General features: G+C 33.9%; 2 protein-coding genes, 1 long non-coding RNA gene and 1 pseudogene across 6 annotated transcripts; all 4 read right to left on the reverse strand.

Moving 5' to 3' along the window:
* Window positions 1-164: 164 nt before the first annotated feature.
* Window positions 165-2,563, reverse strand: LOC108478822 (actin-7-like; annotated as a pseudogene).
* On the reverse strand, window positions 2,503-6,166 carry LOC108478819 (pentatricopeptide repeat-containing protein At5g18390, mitochondrial). Of its 4 annotated transcripts, none has more exons than XM_017781279.2 (3): window positions 5,950-6,166; window positions 3,632-5,149; window positions 2,503-2,573 (listed from the first exon to the last, which is right to left on the reverse strand). In XM_017781279.2, exon 2 carries the CDS (start codon window positions 5,065-5,067, stop codon window positions 3,715-3,717), a length of 1,353 nt encoding a protein of 450 aa, XP_017636768.1. In that variant the 5' UTR covers window positions 5,068-5,149; window positions 5,950-6,166; the 3' UTR covers window positions 2,503-2,573; window positions 3,632-3,714. The 4 variants fall into 4 exon arrangements, with proteins under 4 accessions (XP_017636768.1, XP_017636767.1, XP_017636764.1 ...); XM_017781278.2 differs by lacking the exon at window positions 2,503-2,573 and adding an exon at window positions 3,049-3,337 and having other exon boundaries at window positions 3,632-5,125; XM_017781275.2 differs by lacking the exon at window positions 2,503-2,573 and adding an exon at window positions 3,049-3,337.
* A 3,673-nt stretch (window positions 6,167-9,839) lies between these two features.
* On the reverse strand, window positions 9,840-12,884 carry LOC108478821 (actin-7-like). Its single transcript, XM_017781280.2, has 5 exons — window positions 12,748-12,884; window positions 11,989-12,059; window positions 11,140-11,533; window positions 10,435-11,048; window positions 9,840-10,360 (listed from the first exon to the last, which is right to left on the reverse strand). Exons 2-5 carry the CDS (start codon window positions 12,046-12,048, stop codon window positions 10,295-10,297), a joined length of 1,134 nt encoding a protein of 377 aa, XP_017636769.2. The 5' UTR covers window positions 12,049-12,059; window positions 12,748-12,884; the 3' UTR covers window positions 9,840-10,294.
* A 10,973-nt stretch (window positions 12,885-23,857) lies between these two features.
* On the reverse strand, window positions 23,858-24,719 carry LOC128283666 (uncharacterized). The gene is made up of 2 exons (XR_008274065.1): window positions 24,634-24,719; window positions 23,858-24,004 (listed from the first exon to the last, which is right to left on the reverse strand). It is a non-coding gene; the product is annotated as an uncharacterized LOC128283666 (long non-coding RNA).
* Between the last annotated feature and the right edge of the window lie 267 nt (window positions 24,720-24,986).

Here is a 24,986-nt window from a genome sequence, read left to right on the forward strand (position 1 = left end):
GGACTTCGAGAAATTGAGGTTACTTTCGCTGTGAATCTGATGAAATTGACGAAGATGGTAATTATAACACTCCATTCGAAAATGATATTCGATTCACTGCTATCCTTGCCACACAAAAACGGTTGAAATATCAAGACCGCTCCACAAATTTTGACTCACACATCGAAACAAAACCATGGTCATCACAATTAAACAGGTTTATACCTGATGAATTCAAAGCAACCAAAGGATTCACAATATGATTCCAAAACCAGCCATTAAATATAATTTTCCCAGAAGTTTGACCGCAAGCTGACACTAACTTTTTTTTTTTTTTAAATCTCGTACAATAATAGCTATTAACATTAATGTTCTCAAAACCCTTGAATATTAAATAAATAAATAAATAAAAGCACCACAATCCAGTCTCCCGCTCCAAACATCCTTTTAAGCAGCATGGTTCAAAGATGGATTGTAGGGAAGGAATTAAGCACCAATTGTCCGTCCACCGCCATCTCCTTAGGGCACATCAGCTTAATGGTGGTGATACGGTGAAAGGCTAAAATAATAATACGTCAATATCAAGTACACCATCCTACAATGATCCCTAACTTCCCGCACATAAACCAGACTTTTGAGTTCACTTGACACGGCACACCAAAAAAGAGCCAACTAAATGCAAAATGTAGATCACCATCAAAAGCAATTACAAAACTTAGAAGCACTTCCTGTGGACAATGGATGGACCGGATTCATCATACTCACCCTTGGAAATCCACATCTGTAAAGCAAGAACGTCAGTGTCGGACAACCATCAAACAAAAGAAGTAGAGCCAAATATAAAAAAATATATATTTGCCTGCTGGAAGGTGCTGAGTGATGCCAAGATAGATCCTCCAATCCAGACACTGTACTTTCTCTCTGGTGGCGCAACGACCTTAATCTTCATGCTGCTTGGAGCAAGTGCAGTATTTTCCTTGCTCATGCGGTCTGCAATACCGGGGAACATGGTTGAACCCCCACTGAGCACAATGTTACCGTAGAGATCCTTCCTGATATCCACATCACACTTCATGATAGAGTTGTAGGTAGTTTCATGGATTCCAGCAGCTTCCATCCCGATGAAAGATGGCTGGAAGAGGACTTCTGGGCAACAGAATCTCTCAGCTCCAATAGTAATAACTTGTCCGTCAGGCAACTCATAGTTCTTCTCAACAGATGAGCTGCTCTTGGCAGTCTCCAGCTCCTGCTCATAGTCCAGGGCAACATAAGCAAGCTTCTCTTTCATGTGACGGACAATTTCCCGTTCAGCAGTGGTGGTGAACATGTAACCTCTCTCGGTAAGAATCTTCATCAAGGCATCGGTTAGATCACGACCTGCAAGGTCAAGACGGAGGATGGCATGTGGAAGGGCATATCCTTCATAGATTGGCACGGTGTGAGAAACACCATCACCGGAATCCAGCACAATACCTGTTCCAATAGAGGGATAATCCAGTGTCAACATGATTCGAAAATATCATTAAAATAAGAAAAGCTCATAGAAGTTTCAAGTCTAACAAACCTGTTGTACGACCACTGGCATACAGAGAGAGAACGGCCTGGATGGCAACATACATAGCAGGTACATTGAAGGTCTCAAACATGATCTGAGTCTCTTTTCTCTATTGGCCTTGGGGTTGAGAGGTGCTTCCGTGAGTAGCACAGGGAGCTCCTCAGGAGCAACACGGAGTTCGTTGTAGAATGTATGATGCCAGATCTTTTCCATATCATCCCAGTTGCTTACAATACCATGCTCAATAGGATATTTCAAAGTAAGGATACCTCTTTTAGATTGTGCTTCATCTCCTACATAGGCATCCTTCTGACCCATCCCAACCATAACACCAGTGTGCCGGGGACGACCAACGATACTGGGAAAAACTGCCCTTGGAGCATCATCACCAGCAAAACCGGCCTACATTACAGACAAAATTAGCTTAACCATAAGTTACTTTTCATAAAGAAATAAACAATAACCGAGATTATGACTCAGGTCTAGAAGTGTTCATAGACCGGCCAGGTTTGTGTATGATATCATCATAATTCTTATGTGCCCAAGCTCGGCTTAGTCCATAATATGATCTCATATTTTACCCAAATCTACCAATAGTATTTTCTATTTCTTAAAATATATTTTTTATTTAATATTTAGTATTTTTTTTGGGTATTCTTCATGTCCATGTTTATGGTCCATGTTCATGGATTATAGCTACCTTTCCCAACAATGTCGTCTCCAAGGTCCAAATCTATGTCTCCTCTCTGGAGTGCAATATGCCTTACCATTGATTTAGAAAATTAATGTTTAAATTATAGTATTATATATGTATCTATTATATCTATAAATTATATAATGTAAATGAGCTGAGCTGCATTCAGGCTTTGAATGTAAAAGCCTGAGCTAAGCCCACTTAAACAGATTTTATCCTTGTCCAAGTCTAAAAGCTAGGTGTCAGGTTTGCTTTGGTCTAAAAAATAACTAACCTTCACCATTCCAGTTCCATTATCACAGACGAGGGGTTGAATATCCTCACCGTCGGCCATCTTTTACAATACTGAAAATAAGAATCTAGGTAGTGAGTACAGCAAAATCACTTGACAACGCGGGTTCTGTGCCCTTCAACTAATCTAAACAAGCTAAATTAAAGACATTTGACAAATCAATTTCTAGTTTCTCTAAATAGAAAAATAAAAAATAAAAACAGAAACACTTAGACTCCATTTGTTTGCCAGTAAAATAATTTCCGAAAAATAATTTCTGAAAAATAATTTACTTTTCTGAAAATGATTTACTTTTCTGGTGTTTGGATGAATCTGCAAAAATATTTTCTATTGTTTGATGATTTCTGAAAAGCTATTTTAAAAATTTATATACTTAAGAATTTATTATCTTTTCATTGTTTGATTGAGTTTATTATATTTATATTAATAAATTTATATTTTAAATTATTTTTACATATATTACAATGATTTATTTATTTAATATATAATAATGCTCAATTATTAAACTAGAATATTAACCGTCATAAATTGAAAACAACCAAAGTTAAATAAATTATTTGTAATTGTGTTATAAAAAAATAAAAACAAGGATTGAATAATTATATATTAACTTCCAAACCACAATTAATACTAGAAATTAGTAATCCCAATAACATTAATTCTTAACACCTTCCATGAAAATACTTCGACATAGCACTACCATTAACATTTTCACCAAACAGTTAATGCTGGAGCGGTCCGTCTGTTAGATGTTACTCTAAGCTCCTATTCTGATTTGCTAGGCAAGAACGACTTGACACAATTGTTCTTTAAAGGCCTGCATCAAGACTCATTAAGTAAACTGGTCAAAGCTTAAATGCAGAAATACGAGAGACAGAAGTAACCATGCAATTCTCAATGAGACTTTTGTGTGGTAGAACTTAAAATGTATAACTAGTATTAAACTGGTCAAAGCTTAAATGCAGAAATACGAGAGACAGAAGTAACCATGCAATTCTCAATGAGACTTTTGTGTGGTAGAACTTAAAATGTATAACTAGTATCGAACAAGGTCAGAAATAAGAATGAATCGGAACTAAATTAGAAGTAAACGAATCCCGAAACAACTGACCTTTCAGAAGTTAATAGCTACATTGAGCTGTCAAGTATTGTGACAATGGGGTTTGCTATAATCTTCAATTCTCAATTGCAGCATCAAACACGTCGAAGGGAAACCTCCAACTGCTCTATCCTCTTAGCCAGATCATGCTTCCCACAATTCTTTAAACCATCGGTAACCATATCAAAGCACCTTGAAATTGGTGCTAATCCCAGCTCAGTCATCTCCACCAAATAATTTGCTGCCTCTACAAATCTGCCTCCACGTCCACACATTGTTATCAACATTGTATAGACCGGTCTGTTTGGAGCATGACCCTTGATTTTCATCTCACCGAAAAAGCTAAATGCATCATCAAACTGCCCTTTCCTACACAAGCCTTTGATTATAGGTGCATACAAACTAGGGAATGGCTTATAACCTTGTTCAATTGAATTATTTAAAAGTCTAAATGCCTCGTCAATCCTACCGACTTTTGAAGCTGCAGGTATCAATATTTTGTAAGTAATAATATCCGGACAAAGCCCCAATTTACAAACACTATGATACATATCGATGCAGAAATCAATCTCCTCAGTTTTACAGATTGTTTCCACCAAAGAATTAAATGTAGCAATGTCAGGCACAAACCCTTCCTTGGTCATTCTTCTTACCATTTTCTTGGCTGATTCAAGATAACCTGCATTCAACAAACCTTCTATCAACAAATCTCGACCTCTAACCGGAGGATTAAACCCCTTCTTACTCATGTCCTCCAAGAAGTCTTGCGCTTCCTTCATCTTCCCGGAGGAACACCATCCATTCACCAGAACTGTGTATGTCCTCTTGTCTGGTACCTCACCTTTCCTAATCATCCTCCGGATTAATGCATATGCTCCATGGAACATCTTCACCTCACAAAGTGCAAAGAGCAATGAATTGTAAACGCTAACGGTCTGTTTGCAACCTAAATTAGTGCTTTTGTTGAAAACTTCCACAGCCTGGTCTATGAGGCCGTTCTTCCCATACTCTTCAATGATAAAAGAAAGGGTATCACAAGAAAGGCTAAGCTGCTGCTTTTGCATTTGTTGAATGGTTTTCCACATGGATTCATACTTCCTATGGAGAATGAGGATCTTGACTAGCTCCTCAAATTCGACGGAGGTGGGGGTGTAGTGGGAACGGGCCCATGAGAAGAAGCGAAGAGATTCTGTAGGGGAGTTTGAGCAGGAACGAAGTACGCGGAATACAAGTTCAGAGTTCACAGAAAGGTTCATGTGGTTGAGAGTGCGCTCTGGATGAACTTCACGACGAACGATGTTGGAAATGTGGTGGATAGCTGCAAAATAGTCATCTTTTGAAACAAAAGTACCTTGGAGAGAATTTACTGAGGTTAGGGTCCTAAAGGAACAGAGAATGTTCTGGGATCTATTTCCATATTTGTGGAGCAGCTGTGCAGACCGAAGCATTTGCAGTAGAAATTACAGTCCAGTAACCTCCATTTCCACCTTGATACTCATTAATTGACTGAACCAACAGAGGAATATTATGCTGCAAGTTCAAAGAACTTTCGAACTATAACAAGGAATAAACAGAAAATACCAATCACATGTACCACATTGAAAAGGAAACAAGACAAGATGACTAAAATCAATTGTAAAGAAACTCACTCTTATCATACATTAACATATAAACATATTAAGTTCACTTCTATGAGTCCTAAGTTTTGCAGTTGTTGCTTCTTTAGACCTAGCCCTCTAGGGCAAAAAGAATTTGAGCTACATTTCGCTAACACCAAAGAGAAATGCATAAAAATGGTATACTGAGCATCAGAAAATGGCATTTCTTAAAATCATTTCACATTAGCAACTTGTTTGATATCCAAAATTGAACGATAAACTGAATTTGTAAATTTCTTATTCCACTCTCATGTTCATTCAAATTGAGCATGTTTTCAAGCTTTCAACAACAAGGCATCGTAGGTAACCCATAGAAACAGAACAATTAAAGAAGAAAAAAAACCAAATAACATAAAACAAATAGCTCCATAAAATTGCCTGCATAGTTTAACAGTCGGATACAACTATTAAACATAACCCAGTTTGAGAAAGCAAAGCTCAATAATTGAAAATGACATTTTCTAAGAAAAGAAGTTGGTTTTATCCATTAAAGCTAAATACCCATTAATAAATTCATCACTTTTAACCCATGTATATAACTTCTTATATCAAAGAAGAGATTGACAATCTTAAAGAAAGTCGAACAGAAGCTTAAAGGTAGAGGCTTTGAATAACTCAATTACACAGATCGGCAGATTTTGAAGAAAAATAAAAGCAAAGTAAAAGGTTTACCTGAGTAAACAAAAGAACGAAGGAGGAGCTTCAGAGAAAGAGAGAGAGGGAAGAAGAAAAAGCAGAAGAAGAAGCAAAAACGACGACGCTTTTTTCCCCTTTTTCAGTTTTTCTCTCTTCTCGTAGTTGTTGTGCAGCTGCTGGAGGCGTAAATACAATGTGTAAGAAGAAAAAGATAACAGGTATTTATGCATCTGCCCTTTTTTCTTTTTGCATAACCACGAGTGATATTATTTTTAACGTTTTAAAAATAAAATGTTTTTTATTTATTTTAAAAGAAACTTTATTTAATAAATATATTTGAGATATATCATATTGGGTACCTATAGTTTCATAAAATATTCAATGTGGTACCTTCACTTTAAAAATGTCCAACGAAATACTTGAACTATCAATATATATTTTATTATGGTTCTTATACTTTCATAAAATGTTAAATGGTTAACCAGATGTTTAATTATTTATTTTTTGTTTTATTTAATTTTCACAATAATGTTATAGTATTCACATGGACTTGATGATTTGAAAAAGAAAACTCTATGTGTCAAATTTTAATTGATTGATTTAGCAATTCAAAATAATGTTAATATCATGTACTATAATAGAACACATATTAATAATTCAGGTATCACATTAGACATTCTAAAATATAAGTACCACATTGAACATTTTATAAAAGTACAAGTATCATAATAAAATACATATTGATAGTTTAGGTATCAAATTAGACATTTTCAAAGTATATTTACCATATTAAACATTTTATCAAACTACATGCACCAAATATGAAATTATCCCACTATATTTTTATTTATAAATAATTTTAATAATCAGGTCGACGTTATTTAGTTGCTATAATTTAGGTCGCTTTAATATTTTCTGAATTAATCCTACGGATTAATTTTTTCTTTAATTATTTTTTTAAAGTCTTTTAAATTGATAAATTACAGTAGTTTAAATTAAATTTTGGTTATCCAATTTTAAAATTTATTATATAATGACTTATATTGAGTCGAATCCTAAAATTAAAAGATATAATTAAAATTTACATACTAAACCATTATGTAAAAATTATTATTGTATAAGATTTTTGTTTTAGTTTAAGATTATAGTAATTTCCGAGTCTGCTTAATTGGTACACAACGTCAAAGAAAAATTAAAACATTTATTGCTTTCTTCTACTTGGTAGATGGTCTTGGTCAAGGCGCATATATATATAAAAGAAAGAAATGATAATATTCTTAAATTAATTTCAACATTAGTTGAAAGTTTTTCTTTATTCAATTTAATCTTGATTTTAAATACAATTTATTCATGTTATTGAATTGAGTTAATATTTTATAACCTCTAATCATTAATGTTTTTGCATGTATTATATATGTATAATTCAATTAACTTGGTTATTGTGATAGTGTGTTTGGATACTTATAACATTTAAAAATTTGGGTCACTGAAGCAAATATTTTTTCAAGAAATGAGGAAATAAATAAATATAACATTTATACCATTTGTTCATGGTATATTTTCATCATAAGTCAGTCGCCCAAATCAATCTATATAATGGGTTCACTTGCATTTTTAATTTACATTATTAATCCTTTGTATTTTACATATGTCACAAATTAATCTTATTAATTAGTACTATTTTTAAAAGAAGGTTTAAGGGTGTAAAAAACTCTCGAACTTTAAAAATAAAAATAATTAATTTTTTTTTCCCACTCAATTGGGTACCTAAACTGTCAAAATGCATCCAAAATGCCCTTTTAACGATCAAAGGGCTTCTTTAAAACATTTTGGTAGTTTAGGTACCCAATTGAGTCAAATGATCTTTTTTATGCATTTTGACAGTTTAGATACGCAAAAAAAGAGGAAAAAAAAAAGAGCAATGACTTAATTTCTTTTAAAGTTTGGAGTTTTTTGCACTCTTTAAGCCTTAAAAGAAATGAATTTCATCTATTTTTACAATTATTTTAAAACTAATACAAAATGTTAGAATATTTGAAGTAAAAGTGTATGGAAATAAATAATGAAATTTAAATATATTAAAATGTATTAAATATTAATATTAAAAAGTTTTTAAAATCTTAATATTTTAAAATTTAATTATTTAAGGCGAATATTTGATGCATTATCATCAAGACATAGGTTTCATGTATCATCATCAATTAATAATAAGATGACACATTATCACTTATGTAAAACAAAAAATATTGAAGGGTTTAAAATAAATATAAATAAATTTATCTTTTTAAAAGTAAATATTAATTATCATCATTAAACATAAAAATACAAAAAAAATCAAATACTGAAATTTGAAATCCAAAACCTCAAAACCAAAATCTGAAACCAAAAACCTAAACCTAAAACTTGAAAGAAAAATAACAAATATCATTAATACTTAATTGTGTTTAATAAGTTAATATTATTTATTTTCAAGTCTTTCACTGTTTTTTATTTTACATTGTGTGGTTTTATTATTAATTAATGGTGTAAAATTGTGCAAACCTGGATTATCACAGCAATTAAGATATTATTAAATTTTTTCGTTCAGTTTCGTAGTGTTCTCACTTATTTCTCATTTAAATGCATTTCAAAAAGATCCAAAACCCTGAATTTCATCTGCCATATCTAAAGAAGAAATATTTAACTGAAAAACCAAAAAAAAAAAAAAGCCCAGGTAGGACCAAAATTTAACAATATCATGTTATTAAAATAATATAATCATCAAAGCTGATATTAAATTATTACAATAACAAGAATTCATAAGACAAATGACATTGTAATTCATGAATAATCTGATGAATTGGTTTTTTTTTTTTCTTTTTATTAATAGTTTCTATTCTCAGCCAGCATGCGCACATCATTACACAGCAGACTCCGATAGCCATTTAGCCATATAATTACCAATCGTGTTATAGACCCTCGGCACCTTTTCAAGTTCGACCTCCCAGCGCCGTTGTAGCAGCACCATAATCCTCCGAACCAGTGAGCAATCATGCCAGCCATCAGTTGCAGCACCTCATAGTTGTTGCTCTCGACTATCAACTGTCGATAAACTTTATCCAAACCAGCAAGAACCACCCACAACTCCGAGTGGAGAACCACCGCTATGCCAAGCTACCTAGTAAACACAACAATCCGGCTTAAATGGCAATTGATTGTATCTTGAAGTAAATAGTTTATTACGTCTTGTTTCTTTTCGTTTGTAATGAGATTATTAAGATTTTGTTTTCATTGAAAATTTTATGATATTTTGTTATTTTTCATGTTAGATTCTAGTTATGAATGTGCTTTCTTTTTGGAGCTTGGATAAATTTCAACATTTTTGTAGTCAGAAATTGCATTAATAAGATTGAAGTTATTAGTTTATTGCATCTGGTTTTTCTTTTCATTATAATGAAATTAGTAGGATTCTATTTTCATTGAAAATTATATGAATTTTTTTTCTATGTTTCTAATTGACAATATACTTTCTTTTTAGATCTTGACATGTTTTAACATTTTTGCAGTTACAATTTGCCTTAAACAAGATTGAAATAATTACTTTTGTAATACCTCAGAGTTAATTGCATTTTGATAAATGGATATATTTTATATAACTTTTCAAAAATAGGACTAAATTAACTTTTTTTTAGAATTAATATTAAATTGGGACTAAATTTAATAGTGTCAGTATATTTAATGCGGCCTCGTATTTGAGGTTCCGTTCGCGGTGAATCTGATGAAAATTTGATGAAGATAGTGACTATAGCACTGAATTTGAAAATGAGATTTGATTCAGAGCTATCCTTTCCACACAAAAATGGTGGAATTATCAAGGGAGCTATCCATTCCACACAATTAAACAGGTTTATACCCGATGAACTCAAAGTATAAAAGGATACACAATATTCCAAAACCAGGTATTAAATATAAGTTCCATAGAAGTTTGACCGCAAACTGACACTAATTTTTCAAAAAAAAATCTCGTACAATAATAGCTATTAACATTAATGTTCTCAAAACCCTTGAATATTAAATAATAAAATAAAATAAAATAAAAAAGCACCACAATCCACTCTCCAGCTCCAAACATCCTTTTAAGCAACATGGTTCAAAGATGGGTTGTAAGGAAGGAATTAAGCACCAATTGTCCGCCCACCGCCATCTCCATAGGACCCATCATCTTAATGGTGGTGATACGGTGAAAAGCTAAAATAATAATACGTCAATATCAAGTACACCATCCTACAATGATCCCCAACTCCCCCCACATAAACCAGACTTTGGAGTTCACTTGACACCGCACACAAAAAAAGCCAACTAAATGCAAAATGTAGATCACCATCAAAAGCAATTACAAAACTTAGAAGCACTTCCTGTGGACAATGGATGGACCGGATTCATCATACTCACCCTTGGAAATCCACATCTGTAAAGCAAGAACGTCAGTGTCAGACAACCATCACACGAAAGAAGTAAAGCCAAAAATACAAAAATATTTACCTGCTGGAAGGTGCTGAGTGATGCCAAGATAGATCCTCCAATCCAGACACTGTACTTTCTCTCTGGTGGCGCAACGACCTTAATCTTCATGCTGCTTGGAGCAAGTGCAGTGATCTCCTTGCTCATGCGGTCTGCAATACCAGGGAACATGGTTGAACCCCCACTGAGCACAATGTTACCGTAGAGATCCTTCCTGATATCCACATCACACTTCATGATAGAGTTGTAGGTAGTTTCATGGATTCCAGCAGCTTCCATCCCGATGAAAGATGGCTGGAAGAGGACTTCCGGGCAACGGAATCTCTCAGCTCCAATAGTAATGACTTGTCCGTCAGGCAACTCATAGTTCTTCTCAACAGATGAGCTGCTCTTCGCAGTCTCCAGTTCCTGCTCATAGTCCAGGGCAACATAAGCAAGCTTCTCCTTCATGTCACGGACAATTTCCCGTTCAGCAGTGGTGGTGAACATGTAACCTCTCTCGGTAAGAATCTTCATCAAGGCATCGGTTAGATCACGACCTGCAAGGTCAAGACGGAGGATGGCATGTGGAAGGGCATATCCTTCATAGATTGGCACGGTGTGAGAAACACCATCACCGGAATCCAGCACAATACCTATCCCAATAGAGAGAGAATCCAGTGTCAACATGATTCCAAAATACCATTAAAATGAGAAAAGCTCGTAGAAGTTTCGAGTCTAACAAACCTGTTGTACGACCACTGGCATACAAAGAGAGGACAGCCTGGATGGCAACATACATAGCAGGTACATTGAAGGTCTCAAACATGATCTGAGTCATCTTTTCTCTATTGGCCTTGGGGTTGAGAGGTGCCTCCGTGAGAAGCACAGGGTGCTCCTCAGGAGCAACACGGAGTTCATTGTAGAATGTATGATGCCAGATCTTTTCCATATCATCCCAGTTGCTCACAATACCATGCTCAATAGGATATTTCAAAGTAAGGATACCTCTTTTAGATTGTGCTTCATCTCCTACATAGGCATCCTTCTGACCCATCCCAACCATAACACCAGTGTGCCGGGGACGACCAACAATACTGGGAAAAACTGCCCTTGGAGCATCATCACCAGCAAAACCGGCCTGCATTACAGACAAAATTAGCTTAACCATAATATACTTTTCAGAAAGAAATAAGCAATAACCGAGATTTATAACTCAGGGTTAGAGGTGTTCATAGAAAGGGCCAGGTTTGTGTATGATATCATCATAATTCCTATGTGCACAAGCTTGGCTTAGTCCAAAATATGATCTTAAATTTTACTCAAATCCACCAATACTACTATTTTTTAAAATATATTTTTTATTTAATATTTAGTATTTTTTGGTATTCTTCATACCGGTTTTATAGTCCATGTTTGAGAATTGTAGTTAAATTATAATATTATATATATATAGATTATATAATAGAAATGAGCTGATCCGGTTTCAAGCTTTGAATGTAGAAGCCTGCGCTAGGCGCACTTAAAACGAATTTTTTTTTCGTCTAAGCCTAAAGGCTAGGAGTTAGGTTTGCTTTAGTCTAAACATTAACTAACCTTCACCATTCCAGTTCCATTATCACAGACGAGGGGCTGAATATCCTCACCGTCGGCCATCTTTTACAATACTGCAAACAAGAATCGAGGTAGTGAGTGCAGCAAAAAACACTTGTCAACGCGTATTATGTGCCCTTCAACTAATCTAGACAAGTTAAATTAAAGACATTTGACAAATCAATTTCTAGTTTCTCTAAATGGAAAAAGAAGAAGTAAAGAGCAGAAACACTTGGTCAACATTAATTTCTTCAAATACAGAAAATAGAACAGCCCAATATCCTAGCTGTCTATGAAACAGCGCAAACAACTATAGTAGTTAAAATCGTAGGCAACATTTATTTGTGAGAATCTAATCAAGCTACTGTATAATTCGATGAACAACAAATTGAATCAATTAGAAATAAAGATCGAGATTAGAGCTCTTAAAGCTCTTAAAACAAAAACTTTGAAAAGTATCGAATCTACACAATGAAAGCATTAATCAAGACAAGTTGGTCGAAGATCAAGTTCAAAACAAAGAGAAACAATCAATTCTCGTTAGATCTATAAAGAAATAGCAAATGTAATGAAGTGGATCGAGCTAAGTAAAGATCCAGCTACAATAGGAGCAGATCGAGTTAAATCTAACACTCCGAAACGCTTTAGAAGCTTCTAGAACTGTAGATCTCAGTTGCATCATAACCAAAACATCAAACTCAAGCATCAAATACACAGATCTGCAGATTTTGAAGAAAAATAAAAGCAAAATAGAAGATTTACCTGAATAAATGAAAGAACGAAAGAGGAACTTCGGAGAAGGAGAGAGAGCGAAGTAGAAGAAGAAGCAAAAACGACGACGCTTTTTTTCCCCTTTACTCTCTTCTCTGTAGTTGTGGTGCAGCTGCTGGAGTCGTAAATGCAGTGTGTAAGAGAAGAAAGAAAACCGGTATTTATTTATCTACAATTTCTTTTCCCCCTTTTTTTTTTGGATAGGATATTTTTTAATGTTTTAAAAATAAAAAATTATTTATTTTAAAAGAAATTTTGTTTAATAAATATATTTGAGATAATAACAATTTTGTACATATATTTTCTTAAAATGTTCAATTAGGCTCCGTTTGTTTGCCAGTTAAATATTTTCTAGAAAATAATTTCTGGAAAAAGATTTACTTTTCTGAAATTATTTACTTTTATTGTGTTTGAATGAATTTGTATAAAATATTTTCTATTGTTTAGCGATTTCAAAATATTTTCTGAAAAGTTGTTTTAAGAAATTTATATATTTAAAAATTTGTTATCTTTTCATTATTTGATTGAGTTTATTATATATATTAATAAATTTATATTTTAAATTATTTTTACATATATTGCAATAATTTATTTATAAATAAATAAATCATTTTAAATATATAATAATGCTCAATTATTAAACTAGAATATTAACCGTCATAAATTGAAAACAACCAAAGTCAAATAAATTATTTGTAATTGTGTTATAAAAAATAAAAAAGATTGAATAATTATAAATTAGCTTCCAAACCACAATTAATACTAGAAATTAATAATCCCAATAACATTAATTCTTAACACCTTCCATGAAAATACTTCGACATTGCACTACCATTAACATTTTCACCAAACAGTTAATGCTGGAGCGGTTCGTCTGTTAGATGTTACTCTAAGCTCCTACTCTGATTTGCTAAGCAACAACAACTTGACACAATTGTTCTTGAAAGGCCTGCATCAAGCCTCATTAAGTAAACTGGTTGAAGCTTAAATGCAAAAATACGAGAGACAAAAGTAACCAAGTAATTCTCAATGAGACTTTTGTGTGGTAGAACTTAAAATGTATAACTAGTATCGAATAAGGTCAGAAATAAGAAAAAAACAAAGAGAAAAAAGGGCATGTTGCTGCCATTTTTGAAATGATTTAATATCGCCGAAGTAATGTTTAAACCCAATAATTCAAGGCAAAGATAAAAAATCAGAACTAAATTAGAAGTAAACGAATCTCGAAACAACTTACCTTTCAAAAGTTAATAGCTACATTGAGCTGTCAAGTAATGTTTATTTTTTTGTTTTATTTAATTTTTCACAATAATGTTATAGTATTCACATGGACTTAATGATTTGAAAAAAGAAAACTCTATGTGTCAAATTTTAATTGATTGATTTAGCAATTCAAAATAATGTTAACATCATGTACTATAATAGAACACATATTAATAATTCAGGTATCACATTGGACATTCTAAAATATAGGTACCACATTGAGCATTTTATAAAAGTACAAGTATCATAATAAAATACATATTGATAGTTTAGGTATCAAATTAGACATTTTCAAAGTATATTTACCATATTAAACATTTTATCAAACTACATGCACCAAATATGAAATTATCCCACTATATTTTTATTTATAGATAATTTTAATAATTAGGTCGACGTTACTTAATTGCTATAATTTAGGTCGCTTTAATATTTTCTGAATTCCTACGGATTAATTTTTTTCTTTAATTATTTTTGTGAAAGTCTTTTAAATTGATAAATTACAGTAGTTTAAATTAAATTTTGGTTATCCAGTTTTAAAAATTTATTATATAATGACTTATATTGAGTCGAATCCTAAAATTAAAAGATATAATTAAAATTTACATACTAAACCATTATACAAAAATTATTATTGTATAAGATTTTTTGTTTTAATTTAAGATTATAGTAATTTTCGAGTCTGCTTAATAGCACGGGCTAGGGTTTCTTTCGTCTGCTTAATAGCACAAATATTTCTTTTGGTTTTCTTGGTGTTTCTAGGGTTTTGCTGGGTTTTACTTGGTTTTTGAGTGCGCTTTTAGGGATTATTGTTTTCGTCAGGCTTTTGAAGGACGGTGGATAATGGGTTGGCAAATATCAACATTATGGACGATGAGGAAGAGCCTTTGGTGTTCGCAGGTACCGACATTGCTACAGGTCAGTTATATGATTTGTGTTTCGTTGGGCGAGTTCTTACCGATAGTGTGGTTAATTTTCCTTCTTTAAAAAATACATTGGCTGATTTATGGCATCCGTTGAGGGGTGTGGCTAATTCAGAATTGGAGGGTAAGAGGATATTATTTAAGTTTTACAGTGAAATCAGTTTAAATCGAGTCATGGAGGGCATGCCCTGGTTTTGTAACCGACATCTCATTATTCTCTATAGATTAATAGAGGGTGAGGATCCAATCACAATGCCTCTTTGGGAAACGGTGTTTTGGGTGCAAGTTCATAATCTTCTAATTGGAGTTGTTACCGAGGGAATGGCTAGACAATTTGGGGATTTTATTGGTAAATTCTTGGAATATGATACATCAACGGTACTCAGAGGAATAATTAGAGTATTAATGGATATTCGTTCTTCGCTTAAAATGAAGAAGCAGATTGATATTGGTCAGAGTAAATCTTTTTATGTTTTTTTCTAGTATGAAATATTGTCGTTGTTTTGTTTTTTCTGTGGTCGGCTAGGGCATGATGAAAATTTTTACCAAGTCCGACTAACGCTGAGGAACCAGCAAGTGGAATTTGGGTGGGACCTGTCGCTCGAGTAAATGGCTACGAGAGGAACAAGATTTTGATTGGTGGTCCAACATGGAAATTGATGGGGAAAAAACAGAAAGGAAGTTTGGCGCGTATATGACAAATAACTGTGATCGCTTAGGAGGAGAGGACAGCTGAGACGTTTTGTAAGGCAGAACCAAAATAGGATGGATGTAAAGGCCTTCGAAACTAAAGAGGCGGTGGAGAGAACTGAGAATGGCTTTGAGATGGAACAGATACCAATGGATTTGGTTGATGAAAAAAAGAGGCAGATAGTTAATTTCGAAGTGGAAAATTTTGGGCATAACAAAGGTGTAACACTCCTTACCCGAGACTGTTGTCAGAATCGAGCACGAGGCATTACTAAACTTAATCTATCACTTAAATAGTTTTAAATTGTTTATTTAAGCATTTCGGAATGTGCTGCCATTTTGCGTCGTAGTCGCCTAAAAATTCATATCTTGAGTTCCGAAACTCGAAATTAAGATCCGTAAATTTTTCCTGAAACTAGACTCATATATCTATCTACTAATTTTTTTCATAGATTTTTGACTTGGCCAATTAGTACAGTTTATTAGTTAAAGTTTCCCCTGTTTCAAATCTCGACTACACTAACCTCTTCTTATTACGAACCATGTTTCTCCCTGTACAAAATTCATATCACTAAGTCGTTTGTTTTCTTAAAACCAAACTCAACAAGGATTATAACCATATAAAGTATACCTTCTAATTAGTTTTGTACAATTTATGGTGAATTTCCAAAGTTGAAACAGGGGATCCAAAAATCGCTCTGACCCTGTTTCACTAAAACTCAAATATATCATAAAATATAATACCTTTACCTGTTTTTCTTATTCCATAAGAAAATAGACATAATAAGATTTAATTTCATATATTATTCATCTTTAAACTATGTTTCTACAATTTTAGTGATTTTTCAAAGTTACGTCATTTACATTACTTGAATCTGTTTTTAGGTTACTTTCACATTTTCATAATTTTCATGTGATAATCACCAATTAATCATACATATTAATAAACATGCATATCATCGGCCATTTTTATTAGCTAATCACTAGCAAGTATTTACATATCATTCATTGTTCATATTATACCAAAAGTAGCTAAGTTTCTATGCATGCCATACACAAAACAAAACATCTAATTATACCGAGTTATTTCTTTGATAGTGTGATCGGCCTCCGACGTTTCCTTCGATCCCCGAGTGGCTAGATAAGTACTATAAGAAGAAGAAAATAAAGAGATTAAGCACTAGGCTTAGTAAGCTTACAAGCAAATAAATCACAACATTCAACATAATAGATAATTATGCATAATATCATCTAATATCATAAATTTCTTTACTTCTCAATTTCTATCTTCTTCTTTATTCCCTTACCTTCTTTCTTACCTGACCTTTCCTTTTTCATAAATATAATCTACTTTCCTTTGCTGTTAATCCACTTAATTTAACTCGTATCCTGACCCGTTGAACCACTCGGAATACTAAGGATACTAGGGTCGTTCCTGTCTATCAATATTATCCTGCCAATGCCATGTCTTTGACATGGACTTACATGAATTATTCCTGTCTCCAATGCCATATATAATATGGACTTACATGGCTCAATCCTGTCTCCAAAGCCATATTTCTAATATGGGCTTATATGGCTCATTTACATTACGTCTGTCAACCCTAATATCCTAACATTCCTAAGGTTCAACAGGGCTTTCTAACACTTTTCCTCTGTCACTTCACCTTAAATTGACTTTAAATATTTTCATAACATAAATATATAAATGCTGAAATTGACAATAATAATGTAAAATAAAAGAATATTTCATTTATTTATTGTAAACTTACCTCGATACAAAATGTGACTAAACTTTACAATTTAGTCATTTACTTTTCTTTTCCCGATCTACTCCCAATTTCGCTCTTCTTGATCTATAATAGAAAATTTAGCTTATTTAATATCAACATTTATCAAAACAACCCTTTACTCAAACTTTGGCAAAATTACATTTTTGCCCCTAAACTTTCACATATTTGCACTTTTGCCCCAAGGCTCGTAAATTAAACTTCATCCTATTTTCTTATGTTTTATGACATGCTGATCATTTTTCCCTTCTATGACAACATCAAATTCACACACTAACATGTACTTATGACTATTAGGTATTTTTTCCGATTGAGCAGTTTTACTCGTTTTCATTTAAAATCAAGTAGCACAAGTTGTCTAACATAATTTAAAACCTCATATTCCATCATAAAACATCAAAATACACAAATTTCACCTATGGGTATTTTTCCAAATTTGATTCCTAACTTAAATTATTGCTAGCATAAGCTTTATCGAGCTACTAGGACTTCAAAAACGTAAAGATCATTAAAAACGGGGCTTGGAATCACTTACTATGAAGCTTGAAAGTTTAAGAAACCCCAGCTATGGAGAGAGGTAAGGTTCGGCTGGTAACTTGAAGAAGATGATACAATTTTATCATCTTTTTATCTTTTTATTAATGTTAATAACCAAATGACCAAAATACCCCTCCTTACTAAACTTTCAAAAATTCCTTCCATGTCCTAATTTTGTCCATGAACTTAAAATTGGTCAAATTACCATTTAAGATCTCCTAATTAATATTCCAAAATAATTTCATACTAAAAACTTCTAGAATGCAAGTTTTGCAAATTATTCGATTTTGTCCCTAACCTCAATTTAAGCACTTTATGCATAGAATTTTATCACGAAATTTTCGCACAATCATGTAATCATACCATGAACCTCAAAATAATAATAAAATAATTTTTTTTTCTACCCTGAATTTGTGGTTTCGCAACCACTGTTCCGTTTAGGCCCTATTTCGGAATGTTACATTTCTCCTATGTAGCCTCGTCTACCCCATGTCTATTCCATAGTACTTTCACAAGTACAATACTTTTGTTCCTTAGTTGCTTTACCTCTCGAGCTAGAATCTTTACCAGTTCTTCACCGTAAGTCATGTCTGGCTGAATCTCAACCTCTGTCTGAGAAATCACATGTGACGGATCTGAACGATAACGACGTAGCATAAACACATGAAATACATTATGAATCTTCTCTAACTCAATCGGCAAAGCTAACCGATATACTAATGGTCCGACTCTCTCAATCACTTCAAACGGTCCAATAAAACGTGGACTCAGTTTGCCTTTCTTGCCAAATCTGAGAACTTTCTTCCACGGGGATACTTTCAAAAAAACTTTGTCACCAACTTGATATTCGATCTCTTTTCTTTTAAATCGCATACGACTTACGCATGTCAAGTCGCTTTTAAACAATTTCGATAACTTTCACTTTTCTTCTTTCTTTAACTAGATCAACCCGTAAATCGGCTTTCTTTAAGCTCTGTCAAATATAAAGGTGTGCGGCATTTACGTCCATACAAAGCTTCATAAGGTGCCATCTTCAAACTTGATGATAACTATTATTGTAGGCAAACTCTACCAATGGTAAGTATTTTTCCCAACTACCTTGAAATTCTAATACACAACATCTAAGCATATCTTCAAGTACGAATAACTCTCTCGATGACCATCGATTCGAGGGTGAAAAGCAGTACTAAAACTCAACCGTACCTAAAGCCTCTTGTAACTTCTTCCGAACCGTGAAGTAAATCTTGGATCTCTCGTCGAAATGATCGATAATGGCACTCCATGTAGTCTAACTATCTCGAAATGTATAACTCGCCAACTTGTCAAGTGAATAATCCATACAATTGGGATAAAATGAGCCGACTTAGTTAGCTTATCAATCACAACCCATATCTGCATCTTTCTTTTTCAGTGTTAACGACAATCGTCACAAAATCCATAGTAACTCTGTCTCATTTCCATTCGGAACTAGCACAAAGTTGCAATAATCTGAGGGTACCGATGTTCGGCCTTTACCATTGACAAATCAAGCATCTAGAAACAAACTCGAAATATCTCTTTTCATTCCTACCCACCAATACAATTTCTTCAAATCATTATACATTTTTGTACTGCCTCGATGAATAGATAAAGAACTGCTATGTGCTTCCTGTAAAATCTTCCGAATAAGCTCATCATTCTTTGGTACACAAATTCTGTCTCTAAACATCAAACAACCATCAGAACCAATCCAGAAATCTGATTCTATGCCTGACTCACATTGAACTCTTTTAGCTTGTAACTCATTATCATCTTTCTGAGCTTCACAAATCTCTTCAAGAAATACCGGTTTAGCTCTAAATTTAGCTAAAATAGAACCATCATCTGACATGGCTAAATTGGTATTCAAAGCTCGCAATGTAAATAAAAGTTTCCTGCTTAAAGCGTCAGCAACTACATTTGCCTTACCTGGGTGATAATCAATCACTAACTCATAATATTTAAGCAATTCCAACCATCTTCTTTGCCTCAAATTCAAATCTTTTTGAGTCATCAATTATTTCAAGCTTTTATGATCGGTAAATATCCGGCACCTTTCACCATACAAATAATGTCTCCAAATCTTCAATGCAAATACAATAGCGACTAGCTCTAAATCATGTGTCGGATAATTTTTCTCATGTGGCTTCAATTGTCTAGAGGCATATGCAATTACCTTTCCTTCTGCATGAGTACACAACCGAGCCCATTCAAGGATGCATCATCAGAATCACAAATTCTTTACCGGTTAAAATTGTACTAAGATAGGAGCTTCAGTCAACAATACCTTTAACTTGTCAAAACTTTGTTGGCACTTCTCAGTCCATTCAAACTTAACATCCTTCCGTAGCGGTCTAAATCAACGGGTAGCTATCATGGAAAATCCCTCCACAAATCGTCTATAATATCCGCAAGACCAAGAAAACTTCTAACCGATACATTTCTAGGAGGCTTCCAATCAACAATGGCTGAAATCTTACTCAGTATCAACCTTAACACCTTCACCGAGACAATATGTCCAAGAAAACCAACTTCGTAACGAACTCACTTTTGCTGAACTTGGCATACAACTGATTATCTCTCAGAATTTGTAAAATTGTTCTCAAATGCTCTGCATGCTCAGTCTCATCATGAGAATAAATCAAAATATCATCAATGAACACAACTACAAACTTATCTAAGTATGGTCTAAAAATTCGGTTCATTAAGTCCATGAAAATGGCAGTAGCATTAGTCAAGCTAAATGGCATCACAAGGAACTCATAATGACCATACCTAGTCCGGAAAGCAGTCTTCAGGACATCTGACTCTTTAACTCGCAACTGATAGTATCCGGATCTCAAATCTATCTTGGAAAACACAGTAGCTCCCTTCAATTGATCAAACAAATCATCAATTCTAGGCAATGGATACTTGTTCTTTACTGTTACCTTGTTAAGTTGCCGATAATCTATGCACAATCTCATTGATCCGTCTTTTTTTTTCACAAATAGCACTGGTGCACCCCATGGTGAACTACTGGGTCTTACAAAGCCTTTATCTGTTAATTCCTGCAACTGAGCTTTCAATTCTTTCAATTCCAATAGAGCCATTCTATAAGGAGCAATAGAAATGGGCGTGGTACCTGGAATCAACTCAATACCAAACTCAACTTCTCTAACAGGAGGCAAACCTGGTAGTTCTTCCGAAACACATCGGAAACTCACATACCACAGTAATCGATTCAATTTTCAATTCTAGATCTTTAGTGTTCAACACAAAAGCAAGATAAGCTTCATACCCTTTTCTCAAGTATTTACGAGAGACATAATGAAATTATGGGAAATGAACTATCGACTCTTCGAATTAACCCAAGAATTTCACCATTTTCACACTTCAACTCAATGAATTTCTTTCCACAATTCACTATCACATCATGTGTAGTCAACCAATCTATACCAAGAATCACATCAAACTCATCAAATGGCAATAGCATGGGATCGTAGAAAAACAAGTAGCCTCTAATCATTAAAGGACAATTTCTACATACTTTATCTACTAATACATGCTTGCCTAATGGATTCGATACTTTAATCACAAATTCTGTAGATTCTATAGGCATACTTATACTAGGCATCAATTTCATACAAACATAAGAATGAGTCGAACCCGGATTAATCAGAGCAATGACATTAATATCATGTAGAGAAAATGTACCCGTAATCACATCGGGAGGATGCCTCTTGGCGTGCACGAATAGCATAAGTCCTTGCAGGGGCTCTAACATCCGGTCTCACAACCGAATCTCTAGAGGTACCTCATTACTTGCTCCTACTCCCGGTTGCCTCGGTGATCGCCTCTAGTAGGAGCATTTAGGATCTAGCACTCTGTGTTACCTCTCACTAGCCACTTACGGACATTCTCGTACAAAATGATCTGGAGCACCACATTTATAGCAAACATTTTCGCCTGCCCGACAAGGACCATAATGAAGTCTACCACATCATGGACACCCTAATCTACCCTGTCTGACATTACGTACACTCGTAGTCGAGGTGGTCTGAGCCTTCGGATCTTTAAATCTGCTACCTCTATTCTGACTAGATTGCCCTGCCGAAAAGCTAGATCTGGTAGAAAACTCTCTGGGCCTCTTGGATGTAGCCTGAAATGATCTGCTCATCTGTCTCTTCTTTGTATCTTGTGTCTCTGTCTCAACTTTGCCTTTTCTTTTTAATAGCTCCTCTGCCTTACAGGCTCTCTCAACTAAAATAACGAACTCTTTTATTTCTAGGACACCCACTAACAGTCGGATATCATCATTTAACCCATCCTCAAACCTTTTACACATGATAGCCTCTGTGGACACACATTCTTGAGCATATTTCTTGAGCACGACAAATTCACGCTCATAATCGGTCACCATCATATTGCCTTGTTTCAGTTCCAGAATTCCTTTCTCTTCGGTCAATAAACCTCTCGATGATGTACTTTTTACGAAATTCTTCTGAAAGAAATCCCAAGTGACCTCTCTTTTGGTACAAGCGATACAAGTGTCTTCCACCAATAGTAGGTGAGTCTCTAAGAAGTGATACTACACATTTCATACATTCCTAGGGTGTACAAGATAATTAGTCAAAGACTCGATAGTATTTTCTAACCAAAATTCGCTCTTTCTGTATCATCATCTTTTGTTGCTCGGAACTCTTCTGCCCATTGTTTCCTGATTCTATCAACTGGTGGTTTTTCTCTTACCACTGTACCTGTGACTGGGAAAGCTTGAGCTACATGGGTAGCCCGAGAATCATGAAGGGGTGGAGGTCTAATCACGGATTAAATTGAACGAACTCGGCAAACAAATCATTCAAAGCTCGAAGAGAGCTTCGAGTCACTCCTCCCGATCAACTATTATGGCCTATTCTCGGATGGCGCCCTTACGTGGAAGCGGTAGCATTACTTTCTACATCATCATCACCGGCTCGCCCGGGATCCATTACTATAAAACAAAATATTTAAAAAAAAAAATCGTCAGGAGTCGTCACACTATCAAAATACAAGTATGGCATGTATAGCTAGACTTTTTCTCACACTAACTGTTCCAAGAACCGACTAAACCTGCTCTGATACCAATAAATGTAACACTCCTTACCCGAGACTGTTGTTAGAATCGAGCACGAGGCATTACTAAACTTAATCTATCACTTAAATAGTTTTAAATTGTTTATTTAAGCATTTCGAATGTGCTGCCATTCTGCGTCAGAGTCGCCTAAAATTCATATCTTGAGTTCAAACTCGAAATTAAGATCCGTAAATTTTTCCTGAAACTAGACTCATATATCTATCTACTAATTTTTTCATAGATTTTTGACTTGGCCAATTAGTACAGTTTATTAGTTAAAGTTTCCCCTGTTTCAAAACTCGACTACACTAACCTCTTCTTATTACGAACCATGTTTCTCCCTGTACAAAATTCATATCACTAAGTCGTTTGTTTTATTAAAACTAGACTCAACAAGGATTATAACCATATAAAGTATAACTTCTAATTAGTTTTGTACAATTTATGGTGAATTTCCAAAGTTGAAACAGGGATCCAAAATCGCTCGACCTGTTTCACTAAAACTCAAATATATCATAAAATATAACACCTTTACCTATTTTTCTTATTCCATAAGAAAATAGACATAATAAGATTTAGTTTCATATATTATTCATCTTTAAAATATGTTTCTACAATTTTTAGTGATTTTTCAAAGTTACGTCATTTCATTACTTGAATCTGTTTTTAGGTTACTTTCACATTTTCATAATTTTCATGTGATAATCACCATTCAATCATACATATTAATAAACATGCATATCATCGGCCATTTTATTAGCTAATCACTAGCAAGTATTTACACATCATTCATTGTTCATATTATACCAAAAGTAGCTAAGTTTCTATACATGCCATACACAAAACAAAACATCTAATTATACCGAGTTATTTCTTTGATAGTGTGATCGGCCTCCGACGTTTCCTTCGATCCCCGAGTGGCTAGATAAGTACTATAAGAAGAATAAAATAAAGAGATTAAGCACTAGTCTTAGTAAGCTTACAAGCAAATAAATCACAACATTCAACATAATGGATAATTATGCATAATATCATCTAATATCATAAATTTCTTTACTTCTCAATTTCTATCTTCTTCTTTATTCCCTTACCTTCTTTCTTACCTGACCTTTCCTTTTTCATAAATATAATCTACTTTCCTTTGCTGTTAATTCACTGAAATTTAACTCGTATCCTGACCCGTTGAACCACTCGGAATACTAAGGATACTAGGGTCGTTCCTGTCTATCAATATTATCCTGCCAATTCCATGTCTTTGACATGGACTTACATGAATTATTCCTGTCTCCAATGCCATATATAATATGGACTTACATGGCTCAATCCTGTCTCCAAAGCCATATTTCTAATATGGGCTTATATGGCTCATTTCTGTTCTATCCTGTCAACCCTAATATCCTAACATTCCTCGGGTTCAACCGGGGCTTTCTAACACTTTTCCTCTGTCACTTCACCTTAAATTCGACTTTAAATATTTTCATAACATAAATATATAAATGCTGGAAATTGACAATAATAATGTAAAATAAAAGAATATTTCATTTATTTACTGTAAACTTACCTCGATACAAAATGTGACTAAACTTTACAATTTAGTCCTTTACTTTTTCTTTTCCCCGATCTACTCCCGAATTTCGCTCTTCTTGATCTATAATAGCAAATTTAGCTTATTTAATATCAACATTTATCAAAACAACCCTTTACTCAAACTTTGGCAAAAATACATTTTTGCCCCTAAACTTTCACATATTTACACTTTTGCCCCAAGGCTCGTAAATTAAACTTCATCCTATTTTCTTATGTTTTATGACATGCTGATCATTTTTCCCTTCTATGACAACATCAAATTCACACACTAACATGTACTTATGACTATTAGGTATTTTTACCAATTGAGGCTTTTTACTCGTTTTC

Source organism: Gossypium arboreum, chromosome 11 (genome assembly GCF_025698485.1).
Source record: "Gossypium arboreum isolate Shixiya-1 chromosome 11, ASM2569848v2, whole genome shotgun sequence".
In the NCBI taxonomy this organism is placed as follows: domain Eukaryota; kingdom Viridiplantae; phylum Streptophyta; class Magnoliopsida; order Malvales; family Malvaceae; genus Gossypium; species Gossypium arboreum.